This window comes from Peromyscus californicus, unplaced genomic scaffold (assembly GCF_007827085.1).
Source record: "Peromyscus californicus insignis strain IS unplaced genomic scaffold, ASM782708v3 Scaffold_12__1_contigs__length_115047231, whole genome shotgun sequence".
Classification (NCBI taxonomy): domain Eukaryota; kingdom Metazoa; phylum Chordata; class Mammalia; order Rodentia; family Cricetidae; genus Peromyscus; species Peromyscus californicus.
In genome coordinates, this window is record NW_026294413.1 from 64,572,119 (window position 1) to 64,599,485 (window position 27,367).

The 27,367-nt window shown below is 42.7% G+C and overlaps 2 protein-coding genes across 7 annotated transcripts in view; one reads left to right on the top strand and one right to left on the bottom strand.

Moving 5' to 3' along the window:
- The window catches only part of Setdb2 (SET domain bifurcated histone lysine methyltransferase 2), a 68,031-nt gene extending 58,420 nt beyond the window's left edge, over nucleotides 1–9,611 (top strand). For both annotated transcript variants that reach the window (XM_052733082.1, XM_052733081.1), the window contains 7 exons: nucleotides 1,114–1,247; nucleotides 3,005–3,054; nucleotides 3,555–3,622; nucleotides 4,380–4,440; nucleotides 5,018–5,149; nucleotides 7,181–7,252; nucleotides 8,945–9,611. In XM_052733082.1, coding sequence (XP_052589042.1) covers nucleotides 1,114–1,247; nucleotides 3,005–3,054; nucleotides 3,555–3,622; nucleotides 4,380–4,440; nucleotides 5,018–5,149; nucleotides 7,181–7,252; nucleotides 8,945–9,102 — 675 coding nt within the window. In that variant the 3' untranslated portion in view covers nucleotides 9,103–9,611. The remainder of the gene's footprint in view (nucleotides 1–1,113; nucleotides 1,248–3,004; nucleotides 3,055–3,554; nucleotides 3,623–4,379; nucleotides 4,441–5,017; nucleotides 5,150–7,180; nucleotides 7,253–8,944) is intronic.
- A 1,858-nt stretch (nucleotides 9,612–11,469) lies between these two features.
- Nucleotides 11,470–27,367, bottom strand: part of Rcbtb1 (RCC1 and BTB domain containing protein 1) — a 42,278-nt gene continuing 26,380 nt past the window's right edge. For 4 of the 5 annotated variants that reach the window (XM_052733070.1, XM_052733072.1, XM_052733069.1 and 1 more), the window contains exons 7-13: nucleotides 25,787–25,894; nucleotides 25,275–25,417; nucleotides 23,305–23,495; nucleotides 21,039–21,165; nucleotides 19,262–19,413; nucleotides 18,672–18,802; nucleotides 11,470–13,670 (exon numbers count right to left, since the gene is read on the bottom strand). In XM_052733070.1, coding sequence (XP_052589030.1) covers nucleotides 13,530–13,670; nucleotides 18,672–18,802; nucleotides 19,262–19,413; nucleotides 21,039–21,165; nucleotides 23,305–23,495; nucleotides 25,275–25,417; nucleotides 25,787–25,894 — 993 coding nt within the window. In that variant the 3' untranslated portion in view covers nucleotides 11,470–13,529. Of the gene's footprint in view, nucleotides 13,671–18,262; nucleotides 18,515–18,671; nucleotides 18,803–19,261; nucleotides 19,414–21,038; nucleotides 21,166–23,304; nucleotides 23,496–25,274; nucleotides 25,418–25,786; nucleotides 25,895–27,367 lie in introns of those variants that run through there. The other variant, XM_052733073.1, reaches the window with a different exon arrangement.

A 27,367-nucleotide genomic window follows, 5' to 3' on the forward strand; every position in this document is an offset into this window, starting at 1 on the left:
ATTATAACGCTTTAACCACTGCAGAACTGACAGCAAGTGTATTGTGAGGCAGCAGTCTCATGGTTTTCCTGGTACATGAAGCTGCACTGTTCCTTTACAGTTAGCCACTCTTTTTTTTTTTTTTTTTTTTGGTTTTTCGAGACAGGGTTTCTCTGTGTAGCTTTGCACCTTTCCTGGAACTCACTCTGTAGTCCAGGCTGGCCTCGAACTCACAGAGATCCACCTGCCTCTGCCTCCTCCCGCAGTTAGCCACTCTTGTATGCTCTGGTTTAGAATTCTACCTCTATCTTAGTTTTTCACCTACATTTGAATTTTCCTTATGTGCTTGTTTGTGTTTACCTGGGATACCATGAACGCTGTCTCTTGCTGTATGGAGTAGCCTCATTGTGCTTGGACCTCATTCATCTAGAGGATGGTGCCAATCAGCCTCGGTCATGGCTAAGTTGCCCCTCATCACAGCAGAAAAACTAGCACTGCCCAAAAAGGCTTCCTGGAGCCACACAATGCCAAACTATTTCTACACCACCTTCATATAAAACCCGATAGGGAAATAAAAACAAAGGATCAAGAAAAACATTGTACTGTTGTGCTTTTGTTTGGTTTCTACAAATTTGAAACAGGTTCCCTTTATTTCATATTATCCCCATAGTAACTCTGGAGAACAGTTACACCACCCCAGGGAGACATGTCTAAGAGGAAGTCATAGTAAGTGCCAGCTCAGGTCACACATCTCAGTGGCACAACCAGGAGCGGCTCTGGCCTCAGGTTCCAGGTCCCCTAGCCAGCTCCCTGCCTAGGTAAAGAAGCCTGCCAGTTGTGCTCTTTAGAAATCTCTATTCAAACGGAAAGACTGTTTTTTTGAAGCCAGCTACGCCTTGCATTTACATAGACCATGACGCAACTCTGTGTGCCAGGCCTTCCATTCCAGTTGGTTGCAGTTTTGCTGAAACTTCCAAGTGGGTTGGCAAATTTAAGTCACTTTTAGTGTGGGTATGGAGGCTGGGATATACCAGTGGTAGCCGGGATAAAAATGCAGGGCTGCTGACTTAAATGACACCCTTACTTCTTATCAAAGGAACAGGTACTTACCCAGTGTGATCTGTTCTTCTATAGAGATGCACATTTTGTACTAAAGGAGGCGCCACCGTGGGATGTGATTTACCCTCCTGTTCCAAGAATTACCACTTTTTCTGTGCCAAAGAGGACAACGCAGTTCTACAAGTTGATGGAGTTGAAGGAACTTACAAGTAATTCAGCAGCTTTAAAACTACATGGTGGAGGGGGTGGGTGGGTGGATAAGGAATGGCTGGACTGTGACATACTTCTAAAGCTTAACTTATGCAAGTGGTTTTCACACGAGAACAGGATTCCCAGGACACCCACCAGGAACTCTCCTTCACAATATTTCTGCACGACAGGAAACAAACCACTCAAGGTTTTGTCTGACTCTCTAACTAAAGGTCACCAAGAGGCAGGAGCCAGTTCAGGCCTGTTCTTCGGCAACAGGAAGAGACCTCCTTTCACGTCATCCACAGGCTTAGGGGTCTACACTCCCACCTGGTGGGAGTGGGTTCTCTTCTTCCAGTGTTGGGCCCAGATCCGGAACTCGGGTTCAGACCTGATGACAAGCCCCTTGACCTGCCGGTGTTCTCAGCAGCCCCTGGGTTGTCAGTTCTTCAAGTCCCGTCCAGTTTCGCACTGCACTTGTAATATTCGGTTTGCTGTGAAACTTGCAACTTCACTTTGATTAGTTACTTTCACAAAGAACTCACTCTATATTACAGTAGTCTTTAAACACGCAATCCAATCAAAGGGACTGAGGTCCCTGCTGTATCTAGCTTTTGTTTTTGAGACAGAATCTCACTAAGTAGACCAGGCTGCCTTGAACTCCCAGAGACACCGTAAGTTTTGTTTTTTTAAAACTATATTGACCATACTGGAAATAATTAACTCAATTAAAAACAAACTTTTTAATTGTTTCCACAAGGGGCAGGTGGGCTTCTCTGCAGTTTAAATTTTAATTTAAACATTGAGATGCATAGAATGCCTGAGGTACCTCCCAAGGGACTAAGGGACTAAGAGAATGAACCTAAGAGGAGGTGTCACCAGCTTAAGAGAGGAGTGCAGAAAGGCCACTGTGAACACTTCCACGTGGGAGGGGCTGAGGCAGGAGGAAGGGGCTGAGGCAGGAGGAAGGGGCTTTGCCTTGACTTGAAAATTGCTGACTGATGCTGGGGATGGGGAGGGCATGGGGAGGAGGGTCTGTCCTAATATTTCTTGTACTTTTTTACATTTAAAAAACTTACAGCCAAACATGGTAGTACATGCCTAAAATCAAAGCACAAGAGGTGGGGGGCACAAGTTCAAAGTCAGTCTAGGAATTTGAGACTAAATGAAAAGTGCGCAGAAGTACCAGGTCTAAAGGAGACCACTCTGACCTGGACGCTGCTGTGAAGGGGGAACTCGAGGTCCCACAGCTAACATGAGGGCAAACCTAAGGGCAGGAAGTCTCTTAGAGCTCCCTCACGTCTGCTCTCTAGCTCGCTACGCCTCGTCCCTCTCTGAGGACACCCATCAAATATAAGCTCCAGAAGGCAGGCTCTGGTCTTCAGTCTTCTCCAGATGAATGCATGTGCTTCTGTATTACTTTCGAAGAGCAGCAACAATCTGGGTAGTCAGATTGACGCTTGAAAATCTGAGACTTAGTTCCTTAGACGACTCTCATCACAGCGCAGGAACTAGTACAGCTCAAAATACTGACTCAGTATCCACGCCCTCAGACAACAGAGTTTCCTTTCTAATGCTCACAGGGCACGATGTTGGCCAGTCTTACCCACACTTGATGTGGGTTAATAATTTTACACAGACTTACATTCTTTTTAAAAATAAATACTTTTGCCGGTGTAGTGGTATGCACCTTTAATCCCAGCACTGGGGAGGCAGAGGCAGGCGGATCTCTACAAATGAAAAGATTCAATGATTCTTTGAAATTCTGTATTTTTAGATTATTTTGCCGACAACATGCTCCAGAACTACCAGGGACCAGTCAAAGTGGTAAGTTTCTAAAGTGGGTTTAAGAAAAGTTAATTATTTAGGTAAACCATGAAATAATCTAACTTCTTCTCAATTGTAATTTTATATGTACACCTGTTTGTATGGAGACCTTAGGTTACAGAGGGCTGTGAGCCACCATGTAGTCCTCTAAAAGAGCAGCCAGTGCTTTTAACCACTGAGCCATAGTCATTATACTCACTGGAAAGTACCATTAAAGAGCTGCTTGCCATCACTGTATATGGACAGGGAATGATAGTAATGTGTGTATGTATATACACATATATGTACACAGAGAGAGAGAGAGAGAGAGAGAGAGAGAGAGAGAGAGAGAGAGAGAGAGAGAGAGATTCTCTGTGTAGCCCTGCGTGTCTTGGAAATTGCTCTGTAGACCAGGCTGGCCCTGAACTCGAGATTCTCCTGCCTCTGCCTCGCAAGTGCTGGGATTAAAAGTGTCAATCTTTGCTTTATACACTCTAAGATTTAAATGGTTTCTATTTTAGCTGAGAGCCCAAGCTTGCAGAAAGGGAAAGGAAAGAAGAAATGCCTCCCATCAGGCTCCCCTGAACAGGTAATTTGACTTATAGATCTAATTTCTTCACATAAAGTCCTTATTTAAAATTCTGCATGTCAGAGGCTCCCACTTTTCAAATCAGTGGAGGAGTTGGCATTTGTACCATCCTCCATGTGTGTTCTTTCCCTAGATGAAGCTGAAAGCTAGTTTTAGGGTGGAATCTTGGGAAGAATCCTGATGTGTTAGAAGCATACTGAGATTAAGAAGAAGCTAGAAGCTCAGGAGATGGCATCATTTCCTCAGCTTCTCCCAAGCATCCCTTGGCACCATATTAGTGAAAACATCTGACCTTACAGGCTACTTGGTCCTAAACAGGCCGAGAGTACAGAGAAGCATTTGTTCATAACCAAGTGTTTCCCAGCTGCATGTCCATACCTGACCTAATTTCTAACTTACAATTTTCTGGATTAGTAGATCTAAAATATGAAAGATTGTGGAGAGATTTGAAAAAGTATTTCTATCAGTTCATATAAACTAAATTAGTAGAGGATAGCAATCTCTCCTTATTGTTTATTCAAGAGTTGTTTTGCAGGTCACAAACAGCATACCCCAGAGGTTTCAGCTATTTGAGAGTGCCATTTGGATCCAGGAGTTTACCAAGACTAAACTCAAAAAAAAAAAAAAAAAAAAAAAAGTTTGTCTAATACAGTTTTTTGTTACATTTGATTAATTCATTTAATTATATAGCAAAACATTTTTATGTGGTATTCAAGGCCAATATGGGAAGTTAACATAATCTGGTTTTCTCTTCTAGCCACCAAAGAAGTTGGGCAGATTCAAAAGATGTATGAGAGAAGAGCCCCGCAGCCACAGAGGTTTGTTTTCAGTGATGGCTGAACAAACATGGCGCCTCCAAGTATTTATAAAAATGTCGACCCACCTCTTCAGGCTGGTGTCGTGCTCTGATCTTTAGTCTCCTGGACTTTTGGTACCTAATAGGAATGGAAGTCTTTATTTTAACTATGCACTCTAGTAGAACTCCCGCCATAGAAAATGATTGGAGTAGGAATGGCCCACTTCTTCTCAGCCTGAGGAGACACCATTACTAGGAAAGGTGGGTTTGCCTGAGGCCAGCATCCAGCAGTGTGCTACCACTCACACTGACAGGTGGCCTTTGTTCTCTAAGAAGGGGATGTCCTTACAACATAGCATCTGTGACAAAAGAGAGGGGCTGTCCCCTCAAGCACTTGAAGGTAAATTTTACAAAATCATATTAATTCATACAGTTACTATAAGCAGAGAAAAGTCTTTAGTCTTTGTACCATTTGCTATTTGAGTTTCAGAAAAATCAGACAATTCTGCTCACCCGTCAATGGTAGAGTATAATCACCACGTGATGCGAGGAGCTGCCCTAGGACCACTTCCTTCTAACAATGCATTCTCTGTTCTTAGATGCAATTGCCAAAGTTCCTTTTCTTAAGAAATGCAAGGAAGCAGGACTTCTTAATGAATTATTTGAAGGGATACTAGAAAAACTTGATTCAATTCAAGGAAAACTCCTGAGTGAGACCGCTTCAGAATCAGGTACTGAATCGGCTAAATGTAAACGAATACTAGAAAACAGAACATTGTCTTTCCATGCCTTTTCCCTCCCTTCTTTAACCCATTCTTTCCTAACACTCATGATGGGATGGAGAGATGACTCAGTGGTCAAGAGCACTTGCTCTTCTTGCAGTGGACGTGAGATCAGCTCCAGGCATCTACATGGTGGCTCACAACCAGAACTCCAGTTTGAGGGGAATCTAACACCCTCTTTTATCCTGTGCAGTTATTGGGCATGCACATGGTACCCATATGTACACGCAGGCAAAATACTCATACACAAAATAATTAAGTCTGAAGATAATGTTATTGCCAGATCTACTGTCAACAATAATCAACAAGATATGGAAAAGTCAGACTCTTTAGTTAGTGGCAAAAATGCACTGAGGCCTGGCAGGCTGTTTCCCACAGGTACACACAGCTGAATGGGTACACTCACTGAAACTGGGTTGTGTTTGTTTGGCTGGTTTTGCTGTTGCTGCAGCTGATGTTTTAAGATGTACTTTTACTATTTTTTTTTTTTTTTTTTGGTTTTTCGAGACAGGGTTTCTCTGTGTAGCTTTGTGCCTCTCCTGGAACTCACTTGGTAGCCCAGGCTGGCCTCGAACTCACAGAGATCCGCCTGGCTCTGCCTCCCGAGTGCTGGGATTAAAGGCGTGCGCCACCACCGCCCGGCTTACTTTTACTATTTTTAATTATACACACAACACACACACACCTATGTGGGGGGTATGGACACGGGGGCACAAGTGCCCATAGAGGACGGAACTGTCTGAGACCCTGGAGCCAGCGTTACAGGCAGTTGTCAGCCACCCATGGGCGCTGGGAACAGCCTCTAGGCTATAATTTTGATGTGCATCAAATTCTATTCCTTAGTAAATCAAGGGTTTTTAAAAATTATTAAGGGCCTGGAGTGACAGACAGCTCAGTGAAGAGCACATTCTATTCTTGCAGAGGACCTGGGTTCGGTTCCCAGCACCATGTCTAGCAGCTCACAACTGCCTGTACCTCAAGCTCCTGGGGATCTGACACTTTTATGGACCCTGAGGACCTACACCCATGTTCTTTCTTTCACACACACTCTCTCTCTCTCTCCTACACATACACTTAAAAACTGCCTCGTGCACCTGCCACAGCACACACAAGGAGGTCAGAGGACAAGGAGTCGGTTCCTCTTCCACCATGTGGGTTCTGGGGATTGAACTTAAGTTATCAGGTGGTAGCAAGCACCCCTACCTGCTGAGCCATCTTGCCAGACCATGGAGAGGTTGTTTAGATCAACTCTGTAACTGAAGTTTCTTTCTTTCTTTTTCTTTCCTTTCTTTTTAAAGATTTATTTATTTATTTATTATGCATATAGCATGTATGACTGCATGCCAGAAGAGGGCACCAGATCTCATTACAGGTGGTTGTGAGCCACCATGTGGTTGCTGGGAATTGAACTCAGGACCTCTGGAAGAAGAGCCAGTGCTCTTAACCTCTGAGCCATCTCTCCAGCCCTGAAGTTTCTTTCTTAATGAGCTCCTAGGGAATAAAAAGGGTCACTTACAGTATGCAAGTATATAGTTATATACTGTGACCTCTTATAACCTACAGAATGAGCTAAAAGCTTTAGAGCTACTTGTTAGGGGAATCTGGATGGTTCATACCGTAAGTGACAATGTAAAATCTGGACTTATTAGAATGATTTTTCTGTATGCTAAAACCAAAAGATAAAACTACAACTAAACATTTCTAAGAGCTCATTTGTTACATAATTTTATTTACTTATTTTCTGAAGACCAAGAACTCTCAAATTTGTGGGTGCCTTATGATCACTTGGGGGTTCCCTGAAACAAGTTCCAGCTGCACAGAAATACTGAATCGCTGCTTCTCAGGGGTTCCCTGAAGGGCCTCTGCACCGTCCTGCACTCCTCGGCTGCTTACTCTTCCATATTGGGGGTGATTTTCTGGTTTCTCCTTATGTGATTCACTCCCATTAAAATTAACACAGGAAGTTGTTTTTCCCTCTAGACTATGAAGAGATCGATACTTTACTGTTTGACTCTGGATTGTTTGAAGACACATTAATAAAATTCCAAGAAGGTAGGTGACTCATAAAGTACCCAACAGTGTGGTTTAGAGACATGTATGATTCAGATCAAAACAGCAGGTGACAAAACAATAAACATACTTCTAAAAGACACTTTTTACCAAATGAACAGAGCCCATTATAACAACAGTATGACACACAGCAAGAAAAACATGCAAAAACCATGGGTGCACACAGACACACGGACGATAAGACAGCTGACGCCACAGAAACAGCAGTGATTTATAGGTGGATGGATTATAGCTCTGTGTTTTCCAGGTAGACACACAGATTCTTATGTAATCAGAAAAACTGACTGACAAGGCAGAGACGAGAGAAGTTTTTGATTCTAAAACTGCAGTGTATCTGACCCATGTACAGCCAGGTACAGAGGCTCCCTGCAGCCCCTCTGCCCCCAGGTAGCAACATGGAGGCATCAGTGGACCCATCCTGCAGCATGCCTCCTTCTCACTTGGAAGAAGAAATGCCACTCTTTTCCTAAGTTTATCTTCAAAGCTCATCTCTTAAAGCAGAGTACTGTAATCCTAAAAATCATCAGGGGGAAAAAAAGTGAGAATAGTCAAAAGAAGTTTTTTCTTTGTTTTTGTGTTGTTTTGTTTTTAAAGAAAAAATGGTAGTACACAGGTGAGAACTTAGCTGGGTGCTGTGGTGCACATCTATAACCCCAGCAGTTGAAAGGGTGAGGCAGGAGGATTGCCAGCCTAGGCTACACAGTGAAACCTTGTCTAAAAAACATAGGCAGCATGCATGTATTACGCCCTTTCAGTACTACAGACCGCTATGCACCGCACCCACAGACAGGGTGAGGGCCAGATTCCCACAGGATTGGTCTGAATGGCTCCTGTGGTCACCGCAGAACACACCGTTCTACAATGTTCTTTTGCACCTATCAGTAATGGTAGGACAGCAGTTCTCTCTGCGGAGAAAACAGTTTGCCTGTGCCGCCTCAGTATGGACAGCCTCATTTTGGTTTTCTGTTACTCATTCCTATTTGAACTCCGAAATATTCATTTTTATTAGCAGAAAAATTACTTTAAAAGTTGCTTGCACATGTCTGTTAAGAATAGCTTAAAAACACAGCCTTCAAAAAGCTGTGTTTCCTATGGTACTTCCATGTGTCAATTAGTATGAAAATCATGTGTCTGGAACACGTGACACACCCAGGACTGCACGAGAAGCAGTGGGAAAGGCTATCATCTGACACAGTGCCATTCTGGGCTGGCTGAATCAGCTCAGTATTTCAAGCTGACTGCAGGTATGCTGTCCTACCGACAACTATGAACTTAAAACTTCAACTGTGAAGCTTTCACACCTAATGAAAATGACCTTGCTGGGTTTCTACAATAAAAGCTTTTCCTTTCCTAAATCACACCCAAAGATGTGATGTAACAAATGTCCTTAGAGCCAGAGATGTGCTCATGAATGAGTTTCCTTGGGAGTCTAGCTACATTCTCTAGTCTCTGAACGAATGGATACATTCTACTATAAAGGTATTCAGTCGCCTGTGTTATATGCTGTGGTTCCATTCTGAGTCAGAAAAGGAAGTGAAGCCCTGGAAAAAGCTGTTTCTGCTCATTTCACCATCTTTTTAATTGAGGCACAACTACTGATCCGGACTAGAGACAAGTACATTATTTCTAATCAAATTACTGCATAAATTAAAGCCACTTTCTTTCTTTTCAAAGTAATCAAGAGTAAAGCTTGTGAACATGAAGAGAGGCAGAGGCTGCTGAAGGAGCAGCTCGAGGCACTTGGGAACTTGACGCAAACTTTGTGCTCCTTTCAAGAAAACGGAGACCTGAACTACTCAAGCTCTACTTCAGGATCCTCTCTGTTTCCCTGAGGAGCCCCAGTTCAAATGCCCAGTCTACTAAGATGCAAGCAGGCTGGAAGACAGCCTGTGACAGCTACATAGGTCCCCATCCCTCCCTGACCTGCTACTGCTGATCGCTCTTTTACACCTGACTGGGTGTTCTCTCCTCTCGTCATCCCACTTGCCTACTTTTCTGTGCCAGTAAAAAGGGCTCCTCAGGTCAACTGGGTCAGCTGAGAACAGATCCTCCCATCTGTAATCCAAGGAGTGAGGAAGTCTTTCTCTTTGTGGTGCCTTCCCTACCCACCCCAGCCAACCACAGCAATACCAGAGCCCTTGCATATCCTGTGGTGCAATCTTAGAACTTTCTCTTGTCTCTGCTGTCCCTCCAGTAGGTCTCATACTAGCCTTCTCGCAGTATTAATAACTCCAACAGAGTAGAGCACAAACCCATTCCCGTGGCTTGCTGGTACCCTGAGTTTCTGCTCACTACCACATTTCCAAGACTTAGCAAACTCAATAAATGTTTGTAAAATACACTGTAATGAGTGACAGTTTATTGAATACAGTTCACAGCAGCCCTCAGCTGTAACAATGTAGAATACACTGCTTTCTTTGTTTTACTATTTTCCAGGTGGCCTTCAGTCTTTTTAGAAGTGTCTTTTTGGCCACAGTTATTATTACAAGAGCATGTGTCATCTTCAAGACAAACACCATCATCTGAAACTTGGCTCTTTGAATATGAGCATCATTAAGAATTTGGAATGGGGAAGAATTAAGACATTTTTCCCACCTAACAATATGCAACTCAGATCTGCATGCCTACATTGCTCCTGACCCTTGACTCCTTCACATTCAGTTCTGATTTTCTATCATGATTCTCAGGTCCATAATAATGCTAGCTATCAGAACGGGACTGAGCTGTGCCCCAGTTTGGAATGAGTGCTCAAACATGCTTGTTAAAGAATCATTCCTGGTGCGATGCTGGTAGCAAGGCCAGTCTAAGTCACTTCATGAAGGGTGACCGGGAATGACTGCACTCTGACCGCCCATCAGCATCAGCTGGGACAATTCTGTGTTAAAGCTTCCTCTCCTGCCTAGATTCAGCTTTAACCTGTCAATCACAGTCAGTTATATGGCACAAGGGAGCACCACTTAATTGGGTTCACAACATTGGCAAATATTGGGCAAACTGACCAAATAAGCCTGCTCTCTTATTAGTGGAAAATGAGCCAAATAATCATACTCATCATTTCTATATAAGAAAATGTCTGGAAGCCCAGGGTATATTAGATGGCGCTGTGGGAAGTAAACATTCCCTCATTCAATGCTGCATTTTGTAGACCTAGGGGAAGGCTCATCAACACCCATGTTTAGCTTACTGTTTTATAGATGAGCTAAAAACAAGTTTATGGGTTTTTCCTATTCTACACAAACCATCTACGGAACAACTGTTTGTTGGGTCAACTCCATTTGGTTCCATTATTTAAAAACAAAGAAACAAACAAAAAACTGGTAAGATGGTTCAGCACTTGCCACCAAGCTTGATGACCTGAGTTTAATGCCAGGAACCCACACAGCAGAACTGACTTCTACAAGTTGCCCTCTAACCTCCACAAGAGTGCCATGGCACATGCACTCTTGTTCAAAATTAACATTAAAAAAAACCCCAAAAAACCTCTCTATCCCATTATAATATCCCATTATATCATTGGTTGTTCACCCGATCTCCACTTTCCCCTAATAACTGATATGTATCACAACTGATATAGCTGCTACTTTTCATTTTTAAGTATTCCCAATTCAAATGCATTTCCCACTCTGATAATTCAACTGCACTCTTTTAACAGAAATAAAATCTTTAGGTTGGGTGTAGTTGAGATAGTTGAGATGTTGTTGACACATTCACAGTGGTATCTGATTTTTATTCTAATATTGCTAATTTTTTAAACTGTGATACAATATATGTACAAAATTTACCATTTCAACGCTTTTAAGAATATCAGCTTGTCTATGAAGCTTTGCTAACTGTAAAATAAACTATGCTTAATTCATACAGCTGTGTGAGACTCAAATAAAATAATGTGAGGGAAAAAAAGAATATATAGTTCAGTAGCATCAAATATAGTCAAAAATTATCATTCTTCCAAAAACCTCTTCCTCCTGCAAACCAGAAAGTGCCCACGTAACTGCTCTGTCCTCTCCAGCCCGACAACCACCCTCTTTCTACCTCTAGGAACTGGACCACATACTGCTTGCCTTTTGGTGGCTGACTTTTTTTTTTTTCACTTAAGTTCACAAATTAATCCATGTTGTCCCAAAATAACAAGTTCCTCCCTTTCTAGGCTGTATACTGCTATATTGTAAAGGGAGAAAACAACCACAAGTGTACACGCCTGCCTTAAGAGACTGTTTATTAATATGTCATTCAAGAAATTACATAAATGCATCCTAAATACTCGAGTATCAAACATTTTTCCAGTAAGTTCAAGGATACAGTTTAGGCTATTTTAAGAAATGTGACTTCTCTGGCTTCCATTATTACATCAGAAGAAAACATTAATTTCAAGAATAGTTTTTGTTTCCTATGATTAAAAACAAAACCAAATAGAAAAATAAAAAGACTGTATTAAAAAAAACACTCAAACATCTTTAAAGGACTTGTTCTTTCACGTCTCACACTCACTCAAGCTACCCAGGAAGCCGAGAAGTGTGTCTTCAGCTGTATCAGGGACTCAGGATGTTTTTGTCTGGTGGACTATCTATGGATATGGATTTACAGCTGTAATTTGTGCTTTTTTGTGTGGAGAGGTTTTTCAAGTAAGAACAATAGTAAACATACTAAAGTTACCACCTTGAGACCCTAAGTCTACAGGACTGTGGTATACAGATGTCCTATTACAACAAGTCAAATTAACGTGCACTCATCGTCCTAGGAGGAAGAACTGTCACTGAAGAGCCAGTTCTAACTTACCAAAACACCAGGCAACAATCACTGTGACACGATCAAGAAAAGGGGGCTTGGAGTTCTGGGTTTGATTTCTTTTGCCTGTCAACAACTCCTATCGTTGGTGCCTCACTCACCACTCTACCCTGATAGACACATTTTGGAGCACGGCTGCAACAGTGCCTGCAGCCTTGTTAATGTGGCTCTGAACTCAGGCTAAGTCCAAGAGTCTTAGTTAAGCAGGAAACAGAACCCAGTACGGGAACACACACACATGTAAAGGAGTTCATGGAGCAGACAATGCCTTATTCTGAAAGCAAGCTCAATGGGTAAAGCTGGGACACCAACATTCCTACACCCAGTAACATTCATAGCCAGATCTAAAGACAAACTATGACTTAGGGAACCCTATTTCAAGGCTAAAGTAAGCCAAAGAATATTCCTAACACAACTAAAGAAAAACCAAACTGGAAGGTGAAGCTCCAAATAAATTTGTGATGGAATTTGGCCCAGACCTCACCCGAAAGGGAACATTCTATCGAGTCCTGAAAGAAGGGTGGTTTTAACAATCGAGTCACAAAGGGGCGGATATGTATGGAGAGTCTGCCACTGTGAGGACTTACAGGGTGAGGCTGGGGGTAGTGTGCACTGCAGTCTCCAATGTGACCCTAATGAAACAGTGCTGGGAACGTGTCAGGCGAAGTCCAGAATTAGTGGCAACTGTAACTTCTAAACCAGTCTCCTTTACGGAACAGAGCTGCTTCTACCGTGAGCGTCTCACAGGCAGTTCTAGTCCTGACTCTTAAGATATCTAAAGCTTTTAGTTTTTATTACACTTCTTTAAAAATGGTGTGCACGTGTGTGGTCATGGAACATGTATAGTGGTTAGAGGACAACTTGTAACGTCTGCTCTCTCCACCATGTGGGTCCCAGGGACTGAACTTAAGTCATCAGGCTTAGTGATAAGAGCCTTTACCTGCTGAGCCATCTTTCCAGCCCTAGGTGCCCACATCTTAAGAGAACCTCGGCAAACCCAAACATTTCTGGACTGCTGAAGTGGGTTTAGTGCACATTCAACAATATTCCTTAGCCTCCCACAGGGCTGCTGCCCCGCGGGAAGGTGGCGACAGTGAGCAGCTCTCAGGGAGCACCGGGCAGGGCTTCTCCTTCATGGCAACGTGAGAAGGCTTGTTGCCAAAGGCCCAGCGACATCTCACCGACTTCCTTAATCCAAGTTCAAAAGACCCTCTCATCAAAATTAAAAAACCAAAAGAACTAAGCTTTCATCCTTTCACAGCGGTCAGCCCAATGTAAGAAAATCACATTTAAAGTATACACATCTAGAAACAAGAGTTGTGAAAAACAGGCTCATAAAAAGCAAACATCCTTCATATATTCCTAGAGAGCACTGTCTCTGATGTGACAAAGGCAACCTGGTGGGTTTTACCTGCAGAATCCCATCACCCACAGTGCCCCAAAGCACTCACACCCAGCCCAGCAGCCTCAGGCTTCAGTTCTTAAAGGCTCCACATTTACTGGCTTTAGCAATGAACTCCTTTAGCAGGGGGCCATCCATTTGCCAAAACGCCGCAGTCTGTGTAACTTCTGTCAAATGATTGATGCAAAACTTAAAGCAGAATTCTTCTAAATCCTGGACATACACAACAAAAATAGGAACAGGAAGAGGCCTTTGTTTATTAACTGTGAACTGTTTCTCGGCAAATCCCCTCCTCCCAACTCTCTTGCCCTTCCCAAAAGAGATACTTGAGACTAGCTAGCGCAAGCCAGGCAAGCAAGATGACTACTTGTCAGCAGAAAATCACCTACCATCTGCTCACAAAAGTAAAAGCATGGTTTCCTTAACTCAAGTGTGACACAAACACATACACACACAAAATCATTAGAGGCCTTCCATGGCTGTCCTATAGCACACATGTCTCAAGACACTGTACAAAGCCCAATGCCACTTTAGTCTGTACATGTTTTGTTACATTTAAGAAACCAGGAAAGAATTAGAATGTGGATTAGTTTAAAGAACAGAAGGCTTTAGGAAATAGATGAAAATTTGTAGTCTACCTAAAATGATATTTAGAAAGAAAATCTCCAAAACTTTACTTTCATGGTCTAATAAAAATGAATTCATTTTTAAAGTCTCACATAATATATTATGTCTTCCCACATGCTATTAATAAGCTCCCAGTCAACCCCAGACAAGTCTATTTACAGAGTCTCAGGCAGGCGGATGAATGAAAGTCACCAACTACCAACATTAAGCGGTAAAGCACCATACAGAAATGGTGTCTATGCTAACACACCCATTCACTCCTGAAAGCCCCCAGTAATGTCTGCTAAGTCAGAAGTGCAAACATACACTTATTACACAAATTGGTATGTATATAAAAAGCACTCCAACATATTAAAGCAAACAACACTAAAAAAGAAAAAAAGCTTTTTTTATCAAAACAGCTTGATTTTTTTTTTTTTTTGCATTGGGTTAGCTGGTAAATTGTGAGAAACTAGTCTAAACTGAAGGGTTTTGACTTCCTGTTTCTAGCTGCCCTGATATAAGAATTCTAGACAGTACAGAGAAGACCTCAGCAAGCGGAGCAGGGAAACAGAGTTCTTTCTGCACTGAGGCATACTTCTATGAACATCTGTATTTCCTTACTATAGGATTCTCTGTCCCAGACCGAAAAACATCCTACTTAAGAAAACTCACCCAGACGAATAGCCACTAAGAAAGAAGCCACAGCTAATTTGTCTCAGTCAGCTGCTGCTCAAGTTTTATTTTCCAGAAAACTCAAAGGGCATTTACAGTGTCAGCACATCTATGGATCCAGGTTTGTTTATTTTGTTTTTTGTTTGTTTTTGTGTGGTTTATAAATAATTTTAAAGACAAAGTCTCACAAGGTCTCCCAAAATGACCCTAATAAAAACTCACAATTCTCCTGCCTCATCCTCCTCAAGTTGGGGGCTTTTAGGCAGGTACCACCACCCCTGGCTAGATTGATGTTTCTTTCTTATTTATATTTTAATTGCTTTTTTGGGGTGGAGAGTAGCACAGGCAAGCCTGGCAAACAAGTGAATTCCGAGAACACTTTGCAGGAGCTGGTTCTCCTTTTCTACCATGTGAGTCCTGGGAATTGAACTCAGGGTGTCAGGCTTGGCATGCTAACCACTGAGCCATTTCATCAACCCTAAATGCATAAGTCCGTTTGCCTCTACCCTCACCTTCTAAGAATGCACAGGACATGTTCATTTGCAAATGACCAGCTCTTCAATGACCTGGACATGAAAACTGAAACTTTTACACAGCTAGAAACCAACCATCACAGAATGGTTACACTTCAAATATAAAACATTCCAAAAAGGGACCATCTTACCATCTTAAAAAAAGATGTTCACAATAAAATCCAAGTAGATGAAGGGAGCATTTAACTGGCAGATGAAAAAAGTTCATACATAATAAAACTAAGGAATCTTAGGCTTCATGGACAGGGAGGAGGAGAGGATGTAAAATTGAGAGGTCTTCTTTGTACTAGAAATTAAAATTTATAAATATCTAGGGCAGATTCAGTGTCAGATTTACTGTAGTTAGCAGGGAACAACAAATTTTTAAATGACATTTTGAAAAAAATATTCCAAAATTTAAAAAAAAATAACTTGGAGGGGCACACAGGCCAGGAACTCCGAGGACAACATTAGGAGGCGGTTCTCCTCTTCTACGTGTGAGGGTTCCAACTCGGTGGCAGGCACCTCTACCCACTGAGCCATCTCACAGGCTCTTGGTCCAAGTCTTTTGTGCTGAAATGATTCCAATCATTAGACAATCTGAAAACCAGTCTCCTTAAAACACTGGCCCAGGGCCCTGAAATTCTGGTTTAAAGTGCTAAAGCACCAATAGAGGCATTCTTATGTAGCCCAAGACTTCCACAGTGCCAAGTCAAACACTGCCACTTCGTCAAAGGCCACTCAGCTAGTGCTGCCCTCGGCATTTAAACACAAGTCCGCCAGCAACACTAACAACTGCTCTGCTCCCAGTCCACTGTAAGACATGTCAAGTCCGACAGCATGCATTCTCAAGACTTTCAGCACGGCTCTGCTTCTGCAGGCACAACTACCAAGCCTGCCCTTCTTTTGTACAGCAACTTCAAAAGTTTCCTTCTAAGGGCTCATGGAGGATTCGGTCACTATAACAAAGCAGGTAACTGAGCAGCAGGCAGCCTTCATCTTCTGAGCACCAGCCATGACCCAATGGCATCTGCTACCCCAAAGCCAGGCTTCTAAAACTGGTTTTTGCAGTTGATTACCAATCTCAGTCACTTTTTATCAACTAAAGTATGTAATAAATGGGTTTGATTTGAACACCCAATACTATGGTCACTTACTACATTCCAAAGTTTTAAGGAAATAAAATGTAAAAGTATACTCATCAATCATAGAGCTCAGTATCAAAATCTAAGAAGTGTATCATAATGATTCTGCTCTATTTCCATGTTTAACGTGTCATGCTTGTAAAACTTAAGGCTTGTTTGTTATCTTGAATACTTTTTACGAAAGTGCCCCTCTAGTGAAGTGCTTCAACCGTATTGACTCATTCAATATGTTTTTGGTGTTTCAAATGAAATACTCAATTATTCAATCCAGCATAAATTTTTGAGTGCTGGCTCTGGTCATATGGTGATAAGCGCCAGGTAATCACGTTCATTTGTAGTCTCTCTAAAGGAACAGTTCTTCTTTTTTTTTGGTGGTGGTGGTGGGGGGGACAGACAGGGTTTCTCTGTGTAGCTCTGGCTGTCCTGGGACTCACTTTGTAGACCAGGCTGGCCTCAAACTCAGAGATTTGCCTGCCTCTGGGTCCCCAGTGATGGGATTCAAGGCGTGTGCCTGGCTAAGTGAAAACAAGCGCAGGACAGGGGCCACTGCAACTGGAAGTGCACTGAGTTCTTCCTGTAAGGTTGGCTTTTGGCTCTTCTTAGACAGGGCCTTACTGTGTAGCCCTGGCTGGAGTGCAACTCACGATGCAGAGCAGGCTGCCTCAAGCTCCCAGAGATCCTCCTGCCTCTGTCTCCTAAAGTCTGGGATTAAAGGTGTGTGCCTGGCCCTTTCCTGTAAACTTTAAAGGTTGGTTTTAGGTGAAAGTGGGGAACAAATTTCCAGTAACAGGCTCTAAGCTGCAGCCTTTAGTCAGGTTGCTCGGGCTGTTGTCAATCAACAGGACTGAGCACAGAACATGGAGAAGGGTGGAGAGGCACAAGAAGAGGCTGCAGTCAATCCCCAATGTGAAGAAAATGCAGCCTAAAGAGAGAGCATTTGGAACAGGCAGGCTCCCGGTGTGACAGGGAGGGGGAAAACAAACCACATCTCCATTTTCCTCTAGCTACAATCGACTCTGACCCTCTTCCCGTTTGTTGTCAGGCTCCAAAGTCAGCCACAGGTGACCTTGTGAAATATTTATCACACGGAAACCTCAAGCAAAAACAGGACAGGTTTTGAAAATAAAAGGCATAATGGTCAACTCAATCCTTAAGTGTGACAGATAAGAAGTTTATCCTCTGTTACACCTCAAAAGTCACAATGTGTATCTTTAATAACTTTCCAGCTACAGAGACTGCCTTGTCAAATGAGAAAACACCTCCAAAAGAGAGGTTCGTGGCGTACTTAGCAGAGCCAGCCATTTTGAACCTGTTACTTTTGACGAATCTGTCGTCGGCTATGAGCTCCTTAACTACCTCTACTGCGCCCTTTTGCGGCACTGGCTTCACGACTCAAGAGCATCTGCCTCACATCACGGCTTGTGCCAGCTGCTGCAGCACATGGCGAATCAGGGGCAGCTGCTGCCATGCGGCATCTATATTCTGTGGCTCTGCTCAACTTCAGGCAAGTTCAGTGCCATACGTACTCCAGAACACCACTCATCAGACTAGAAATCTGAGAAAGCCAGATGTGACATTCAACTAAGTATAAACAAAGGGGGACTGCTGAGACGGCTCAGTGGGCAAAGACACTGTCTGCATAAGCCTAACAACTGACTTCGGTCCTTGGAGTCCATGCAAAGACGGAGGAAGAGAAATGACTCCTGAAAGTTGTCCTCCAGTCTCCAGACACACACACACACACACACACACACACACACACACACACACACACACACACACACACACACACACAAACACAAAAAAAAAAAAAAAAAAAAACTTTAAAATTAAAAAAAAAAAAAAAAGAGGGAGCACACAGTAAGTTCTTTACACCAGAATTAACTGAGCTCCAGGACAATGACAGAAGTGCAGACCCACACAGATACAGTCAAACAGCATCCAGGGCTTCTGCCAGGGTGGACTCAGCAGAGTGGGTCTGGAGAAACAGATGCACTGACATCAGAAGACTGGAACTAAAGCACGCTGCCTGCCAGTCCAGTGGAGTCCAGCACTTTCCACTCCCACTGTGCAGCCTCCAGCCAATTAGTTAAAAGCAGAAGCAGAAACGCAACTGACCCTGAAACAGTGAACAGAGATGTAAAGAAGCAAGGCTGGATCTCATCGGAGGCTTGTCGCTGAGTCACTAAAGAAAGGTGACGCTAGCCATGCTCCTTGTGTCACAGGAGAGAGGAAAGTGGGCTGGCAGGGAGGGAGCTGGGGCACTTCTATGTTACCTCTGCATCATATCTGACTGCAGCAGAGAACAATGAAAAAGCGTTCTCCACGGTAATCCCCCGCTTGATGATGTGCTGACAAAGCCTCTTGAGTCTGTTTTCACAGTACGATGTCGCCAAGTCCAAAAGACCTAAAAGACAGAAGCACGGAGGTCACACCAGCTCGCAGTACCCACGACAGCTGCTAACACGCCACGTTCATTTCATGGGAGTGGTTTCTTAGCACACACTATTCTGAATCTGAGTCAGTATCTTTTTACTCCATTTCTCATACCTCCGAAAATATACCTGTCCTGTAATTACTTTATACAATTTCTTCCATAGTACAAAGAGAAAAAAAAGGATTCTCTTTTGTTTCTAAAAGGTTAAATGCATTAGAAACTCATCCTTTCATATTAAAATTTTAAAATAAGTTTACAGTTACAAAGTATGTCCATAATTTTAAACAACAGTAGCAGTTTAGAGATGTTTACTTCACACATTATTTTTAAGTATACAAAAGTCAATACACCTGTAAATTACTATATGTCACTGCTCTAAGAACAGAATGAAGTCATGGGCACATGGCCTGGCCAGTCCCAGTGCAGTACCTATGGCGTCCTCGGGTGGCAGATCCACTGTGTCTGTGTAGAGGTACTGGAGAAAGGCACGGTACACAGGGTAAGAAAACTGGTCTATCTCTATCACCTCCTTCATGTCCTCATTCCAATAGGACTGGAACATGGATCGGAAGTGCTCACACCTACAACAAACGCAAATAACAGATATTACAGGTATCCTCAGATATTACAGGTATCCTTTTCCTTCTGAGCTGGCACAAGCTGGGGTCATTCACTATTAGCCCCAAAAGTATTTGCTATGCAAGGACTTTCATGTACGGTGCTGCTAATTGTACTCATCTTGATATCACCATTTAACAGTATCAATCAGATAGAGAGCCCAGAAGCACCCAGTACTTCAACTGGTTTCCACCAGTCCCCGTTCTAATCACAGAAATGGATCTTGAACAACACAGTGAGGGCTGGCGATGTAGCTTAGTGGCAGAGTGAGATATGGCACAGAAATACACAATATTCACTCAGGGTCCTAAAAAAATGGCTTGAGTGAGAGTTACTCTGTGAAGTTCGAAAAAATACTTCTAAGCAAGGCATAATGGATGTAACCAGTCAGAAAAGCTATATGAGAAAGATGCACATACACACACGCACATACAGAGTCATAGGTAAAACATCTTTTCATCCACTACTGTGGTTCATACAGTTACTGCTCAAGGTAATGAATGACATACGGCTATGCAGTTCTCTTAGAATTTCTTATTCTGCTGCTTCCACCCACAGATGCTGGGAGGCAGCAGTTTTCTGCAGTGCAAGGGCTTCTCACACAGTAGACAAGCCCTCTACCCACCGAGCTGCGCCCCATCCACAAATGGGCTTTTAACTGATTTTCCTGAAGACATAAATAGCCAATTTAATGATCTGAGTTCACGTGTGTATTCTCTGTAGAGGCATCTAAGCAAACGATCATTCAATCATTGCTAATGAATGCTCAGTCCTCTCCCATTTATTCAGGACTCCTGCCACTTATTCTATCTAAACAACTTTTCTTTAGTTGGCAACTTATATTCCTTATTATATGAGTTTTCTGTTTGGGAAAACTTAATCTTTAATAGTAGAAGAGGATAGATATTGATATTTGCTTACAAATTTAACACACAAATAAAATTAAGTAGCTACAAGCGCTGTAATTAATTCATTAATTCATTTCTTTTTACTGTTGGGGAATCAAACCGAGGGCACTGCCCATGCTAGATAAGTGTTCGACGATCTATATCCCCAGCACAATGTGTAATTTGAAAACAACACAAGAACTAGAGGTACTTGCCTGGCATGCATAAGCACTGGCTATAATCTGCAGTACTATAGAAAACTAAACAACAACAACAACAAAAACCAATACAAATATTTATAATCGCTGGGCAGTGGTAGCACATGCCTTCAATTCCAGCACTCAGGAGGCAGAGCCAGGCGGATCTCTGAGTTTGAGGCCAGCCTGGTCTACAGAGCGAGATCCAGGACAGGCTCCAAGACCACACAGAGAAACCCTGTCTCGAAAAACAACAACAACAACAAAACAACAACAACAAAAACTTATGCTCGCTAACTTCCTAAAAGTTGCATGAACACAAGCAGAAGACACTCTTTGATAACAAGTAAAACTGATAACTGTCTGCGAAAATACTAAGTTGTCAGACTTCTTTGTACTGCTACAGCCATTTCTTCTTAGTGTCTATCCTGTGGTGTAATAAACAAATGGAAATAGCAAAAAGAAAGTAAAGTTACTGATGGCTCTAAACTCATGCAAAAATACCTGATTTTCAAAACAGCTTTATGGACATGAATGTATTTCCCATCAATTCGAAATTTCAGATCAGCAGTTTCTGGACTGTCAAATTCTTTCTTGAGTGAGTCTGCAACTGTTAAAAAGTCTTCATGCTCTGAAGGCAACAGACACACGGTTAACACAAAGCTCAGGAGACAGAATCAGGCATGAGAGGCTTTCAAAGATAATTATGGTGCATAATTCCATTCTATTTCTGGTCAATAAAGCTCATAACTCATTTGACAAATCAAACTCATAGCATTAAAGTAACTGATCTATAAACTACAAACAAAACAAAGTGAGTATCTGGAAAAATCAAAAATAACAGTCTTCGTGTATAATTAAACATGAAAATATACACTAAAAAGAAACCTCATGCTGGGACATGGTGGCACACACTTTTAATCCCAGCACTCAGAAGACAGATGCAGGTGGATCTCTGTGAGTTCGAGGCCAGCCTGATCTACAGAGTGAGTTCCAGGACAGGCTCCAAAGCTACACAGAGAAACTTTGTCTTAAAAAACCAAAATTAAAAAATAAATAAATAAATAAACAAGCCTCACAGGTAGTCTATGGGGATACAACTGCTCTCATAAACTGAGTGGTTTCTCTTCTGGGATGAACTGCTTACCAGTTTTCCTTGACTGAAACACTGACATCATCTTTGCTCTGATTTGAGTAGTTTCCAGGATGGCATATTCAGTCACGGTGAATTTACCTTACCATGCAAACAGTTCTTAGGTGGAAAAATTTCTTACCATCTGATATCTAAACATTTCTCTTAACCCTGAAAATTAAAGGATTAATTAATCCTTCCATGCTATCTAGAAGCAGCCAACTTTCCTTCTAAGGACTCAAGCATTCTGCAGGAAAATCAATGATGTGCAGTGTGACATGAGCTGCTGTGTGAGTCTATCTAGGGAGCATGGTGTTATTGCGAATACAGTCAAGGATCCAACACAAACCCATCCGCTCCTCTCTATGGACAGAGGAACAGAGGAACAAACGACACTGAGAAAGACCCACCCAGAGGCTGGGAACCGTTAAGCCAAAGTGGACAGGTCTCCACTGTCCTGGATGAGAACGATGACTGAAACAGGAGCACTGCGGCTTTGAAAAAGTAGGGACTCCTCACAGGACAGCCTCCCCTGACCCCAGAGCAAAGGAGACAAGTGAGGTGGGCTAAGCACTCACCGGAAACAAAGGTTTCATGGGTGCCTCAGCAGCTCACCACAGGATGGAAATAACCCTCCCCTCTTTGTCCGTGATGGCCGCACAGCCTGTTTTTAGAGAATGACTTCTAACAACTGAACTCACATCCAGAGGAAAACCCTGACTTAAGTGGCCGGGAGGAAAGAAGCAATTTACAAGCTAAGATCAGTGGCTAGTTTTCTCCCCTCTCCAAACAGTATAAATACTGTTGTGAAAAAGGTATCTGCATTTGAAAATCAAGAACCTGGAGAACCCTTTCCTAACTAGGCCAGCTGGAGCAGTACAGGGAAATCTCAGGCTGTGCTGTCCTGGCCTGTTTGGCTGTGTGTGCTAAACATAAATGTAGTTACAATCAAATGGTCCCACTCACTGACCCAAAAGTGTGTCAGTCATTGTGTTTACTGCAAATATACACTGTATTATACTAACTGTAACTGAGCTGGCAAAACAATTTAAAAATGGTCTTTGTTCCTCCTGAAGTTTAGTAGCAGCTTAATTCTTCCTTAACATCTTCTTCCCTCAGGAAAAGGGGATGTGGATGAGGTGTGGCTGCTTAGTGAGTAGTGGCTGCCTTTTGAAGCAATAAAAACATTTGGAGCTTAGCCGGGCGGTGGTGGCGCACGCCTTTAATCCCAGCACTCGGGAGGCAGAGGCAGGCAGATCTCTGTGAGTTCGAGGCCAGCCTGGGCTACAGCGCGAGATCCAGGAAAGGCGCAAAGCTACACAGAGAAACCCTGTCTCGAAAAACCAAAAAAAAAAAAAAAAAAAAAAAAAACATTTGGAGCTTAATACAAAACAGTGGTGCGAAGCATTACGAATGGACTAAATTCCACTTGATTGTATTGGTTAATTTTGTTATTAAGTATGACTTCAACTAAAATAAAAGTGCTCTAGGAAGAAAAAAGTCTATGGGAGTGACCTTTGAATAAATCTGATTATTATTCAGGAAAAGCATTAAAACTCGCATACAGAAAACCTGAGAACCAAACATGCAAGGACCAGGATTGGGTTCCCCAGGAGGAAGCAGGCCCCAGTGGCTTACCCACAGACAGGAGGCGCCAGCAGACGGCAGGCGTGGCAAAGCAGGCAAACACGTCATCAGTGCAGGAGAAGTGGGTGAGGTGGGGAAGGACCACCGACTGGCCGCGGCACTGGCCCCACATGTACACGTGACCACCCTGAGTCTTGGCGGCAGACGTGTGGCTGGAGTGACAGGCTGCGATTTCTACAACCCTGAAACATTGAAGAAAAACTCATGTTACTTCCTTAGCACACGAGCCTTCAGCACATCTAGATAGTAATCTAGAAATTCATGCCTGAACACCTCACAAGTCAGCCCAAGGTCAGTGAGGGAAGCAACTAACCCTGCCTTCAAAACCAAAGGTCAGAAAGAGCTCCCCTAACACCTCCACTTCCTCTCTCCTTCGCCTCTCTCTGAGGGCCACATTCTTACCTAAGTTCGTTCATCCTGAGGTAGGAACAGATACTAAATATATATATATATATATATATATATATATATATATATATATATATATATATATACACATATATATATATATATATTACTGTTGTGGCAAACTTGAAAAGAGACTGGAAATGAAAGTCACTGAGGACAGTGGACAATGACAAATGTCTTCACTGTTCTGGGAATAGAAACAGTAAACAGACAAAACAGTGGGGCTGGAGAGTGTGGAGTCAGAGGTAAGAACGCTTTTTGTTTTTGTAGAGGACCTGGGTTTGTGTCACAACACCCACATGGCGGCTCACAACTATCTGTAACTCCAGTTCTAGAGGATCCAACACACTCTGACTCCACAGACACCAGGCATACACATGGTGCACATACATACATGAGGGAAAACACTCATACAAATATATTAAAAAATTTTTTTAATTAGAAAAAACCCTATTTTGTGTGTGTGTGTGTATGTGTGTGTTGTGTGTGTGTTCATGGAGGAGGGGGTTAGGATAGTGTGCAGACCTGTGTCAAGGCCAGAAGACAGCCTCAGGAGTAATCCCTCAGATACCGTAGTAAAGCTCTTTATTGGGATAGGGTGTCTAACTGTCCGGAACTCACCAAACAGGCTAGGCTGGCCAGCAATTACAAGTACACACCAGCACATCTGGCTTTTTAAGTATGGGTTCTGGTGACCAAACTCAGGTACTTACAAGCACTTTCCAGATTTGACTATCCCTCTCCTTTCTATCATCCCCCCTTGTAAATATTATCTTCAATAAACACTTCCTTATAGGTACATTTTCCCCCTCACCTCCACCCAACGTTCAACCTATTCATTAGGATGAATACTACTGCACTGAGGTTCATGGGCTCTGAACATTCCGAAGGTCAGACCAGCTTCATTTTCACAGTGCTCCTAGGGCAGGCTCCCAAACAAACTGCATAAAACCTCACAATCTGATGAACAAATATTAAGTACCTATTCCAGAAGCAGACATTAAACCAAATCAATATGTTTTTTTTTTTAATTTATTTATTATGTATACAGTGTTCTGCCTGCACACATCCCTGCAGGCCAGAAGAGGGCACCAGATCTCATTACAGATGGTAATGAGCCACCATGTGGTTGCTGGGAATTGAACTCAGGACCTTTGGAAGAGCAGCCAGTGCTCTTAACCTCTGAGCCATCTCTCCAGCCCCCAAATCAATATTTAAGTAGATAATGTCCTTTAATTATTTAAAAGTGAATTCAGTCGGGACAAAGTTAGTGCTACACTCTGAATTTCAGTGTGATCGCAGACCCTAAATAACCTCTCTACACAATGGACAGTTCCAAGTCTTTCAGAACTAAGATGACTTAGTTTCTACCATCTCAGCTGGGTGCCTCAGAACAGGGCAAGTTCAGAAGACAGGGCAAATTTACATGTTCATTCTGACTTAGAAGCCGTTATGATCAAAATGAGAATGTTAATAAACAAGACTCACAAGCTAAATACCACAGCCCTGCCACAAAGTCCCACAGTCTCCAAGATATGGCATGGCAAATTTACCTTTCTTTTTCCACCATGATGTGTGCTGGGCTTAGCAGGTTATTTTTACTGCCAGTTCCCAGCTGCCCATATGTGTTAGCTCCCCAGGCATAGAGCAAGCCCTCATCTGTTAGTGCTAGAGTATGTGCATAGCCGCAGACAATCTGAAAGTAAACACAACGGTTACTATACCAGAAGACAGACAGGACAGAGCAACCACCTGCTTAGGCCACAGCTGGCCTCTGCAGAATGCCAGGTCAGCAGCATGTGTGGACTGGCATCTGCTGGAATACTCAGAAGCATCAGGGAAGTCTAATTCTTTGACCACTTCTTTATGAATTTCTTTACCCCAAGAAGACGACCATGGGCTTCCCTTTTCTAACAGAAAAATAGAAAGGCTAAAACATTCCATGTGAAAAGTGAAGGCATAAAGAATTGCTTGAAATGAATGACAAAAGAATTAACCTCCAATACATCTGTCATGAGAGCAGGGAAGGCGGGTGGGGTTGGCTGGCAGGAAATACAATGTGTACCTGGTTCACACACATGCCGTGCAGCGCTGCCACTCTCACTGGGGTCAACTGGTTGCCATTGTTTCCCAAGCCCAGCTGTCCATTGCCATTATAGCCCCAGCCATACACCTGAGAAAGAGAGAGGAGAGGAGAGGACAAGCTGTGGAGACTGCCAACGGGAAGAGCAGGTCTGTCCTACACAGAACAGACACTCCAAAACCTGTACTGTACACTATGTGATCCTACAAGTGCAATCTGGAGGTTCTGGGGGTGAAGACTGACTTTATCCCCATTCCATGACTTCACAAATGAGAAAGTTGAGGGTCATTAATGATTAGCAAGTACCTACCACATGTCCTACACAGTAAAAGGCACAGGAAGGAGTCTTTCGCCCAAGTTTAACAAAGACAACGAACATGTGCACACTTGGTGAGCAGGTAGTAAGAGCCACAACAGAGATTATCAAGGTACTGCAGGAAAAGTGAGAAGATTTCTTCCTAAGAAACAATGTGAGGGAAGGATGCTAGAAAGTGGAGACCCGAGCAGGGGTAGATGATGGCGTTCCAGGCAGAAGGCACACAGAATGTCACAGGCTGAGACAGAAGATAAGTAGGTAGAATAGTGGTAGAAGAAAAGAAGAAAGAGCCAGATAGTAAACTGATAAAAATTTAAAAAGCTAGGCAGTATGTACATGCCTGTAATCCCAGCTCTAAGCATGCTGAGGCAGAAGACTGCCACAAATTCAAGGCAAGCCTGGGCTAATATCAAGTACCAGACCAGCAGGCTACATAGTAAGACACAACCTCAAAAAACAAAACCAAACAAAGGGGCAAACAGACAAACAACAACAAAAAAAAAAAAAAAAAAAAAAAAAGAAAGTGGAATACATCTAGGAATTTTTACTACAATATTCAAAACTAGAAATTAAATTTGCATTTTAAAAGAGCACAGAGAAAAGGGTGGACAGGTGACAGACAAAGAAATGACTCAGTAGGTAATTCGTGTCCCATCAGTAAACAAGTGAGCTCTCATAAGGCTCTGAGGGAAGAAGTGACGGGGGACCAGGAGACGGACTGGGTGAGAAAGGGACTGAACAGGAGACTCACAGAACTGGGTGGTCCCTCAGGTGTTTCAAATGGCAGGCACCATTTGTTGACAGTAACGCTGGCATAGGCTAGTCGGGAGGGTCAACAGTTTGGAATATCCAGTGTGGGCCATAGTAATAAATTCTAACCAAGAACAGATTTTTAAAAGGTCAAGTTCAAATTAGACGCCTATGACTTCTGGTGGCACCAAGCCCCACATGGATGCAGGAAATGTACAGTGGGACTTTCAGGACAAAGTAAAGTAGAAAGGGGCAGAGTGTGAGAGGTGGCTACAGGTAATCTCATCAAAGCCAGAAATGTAACAGGCACTGGAAATCTAGCAATAGCTTAATATTCTTAATGGCATACTTCTTGATCTAAAAATTCTATGCTGGGAATTTATTCTATAGAAATACCTAAATAATGTACCAAGATATACATATAGTAACAGAATATAATAATAATAATAAATAAAAATCATTATTCACAGCAGCAAAAAATTAAAAACAACTGAAAA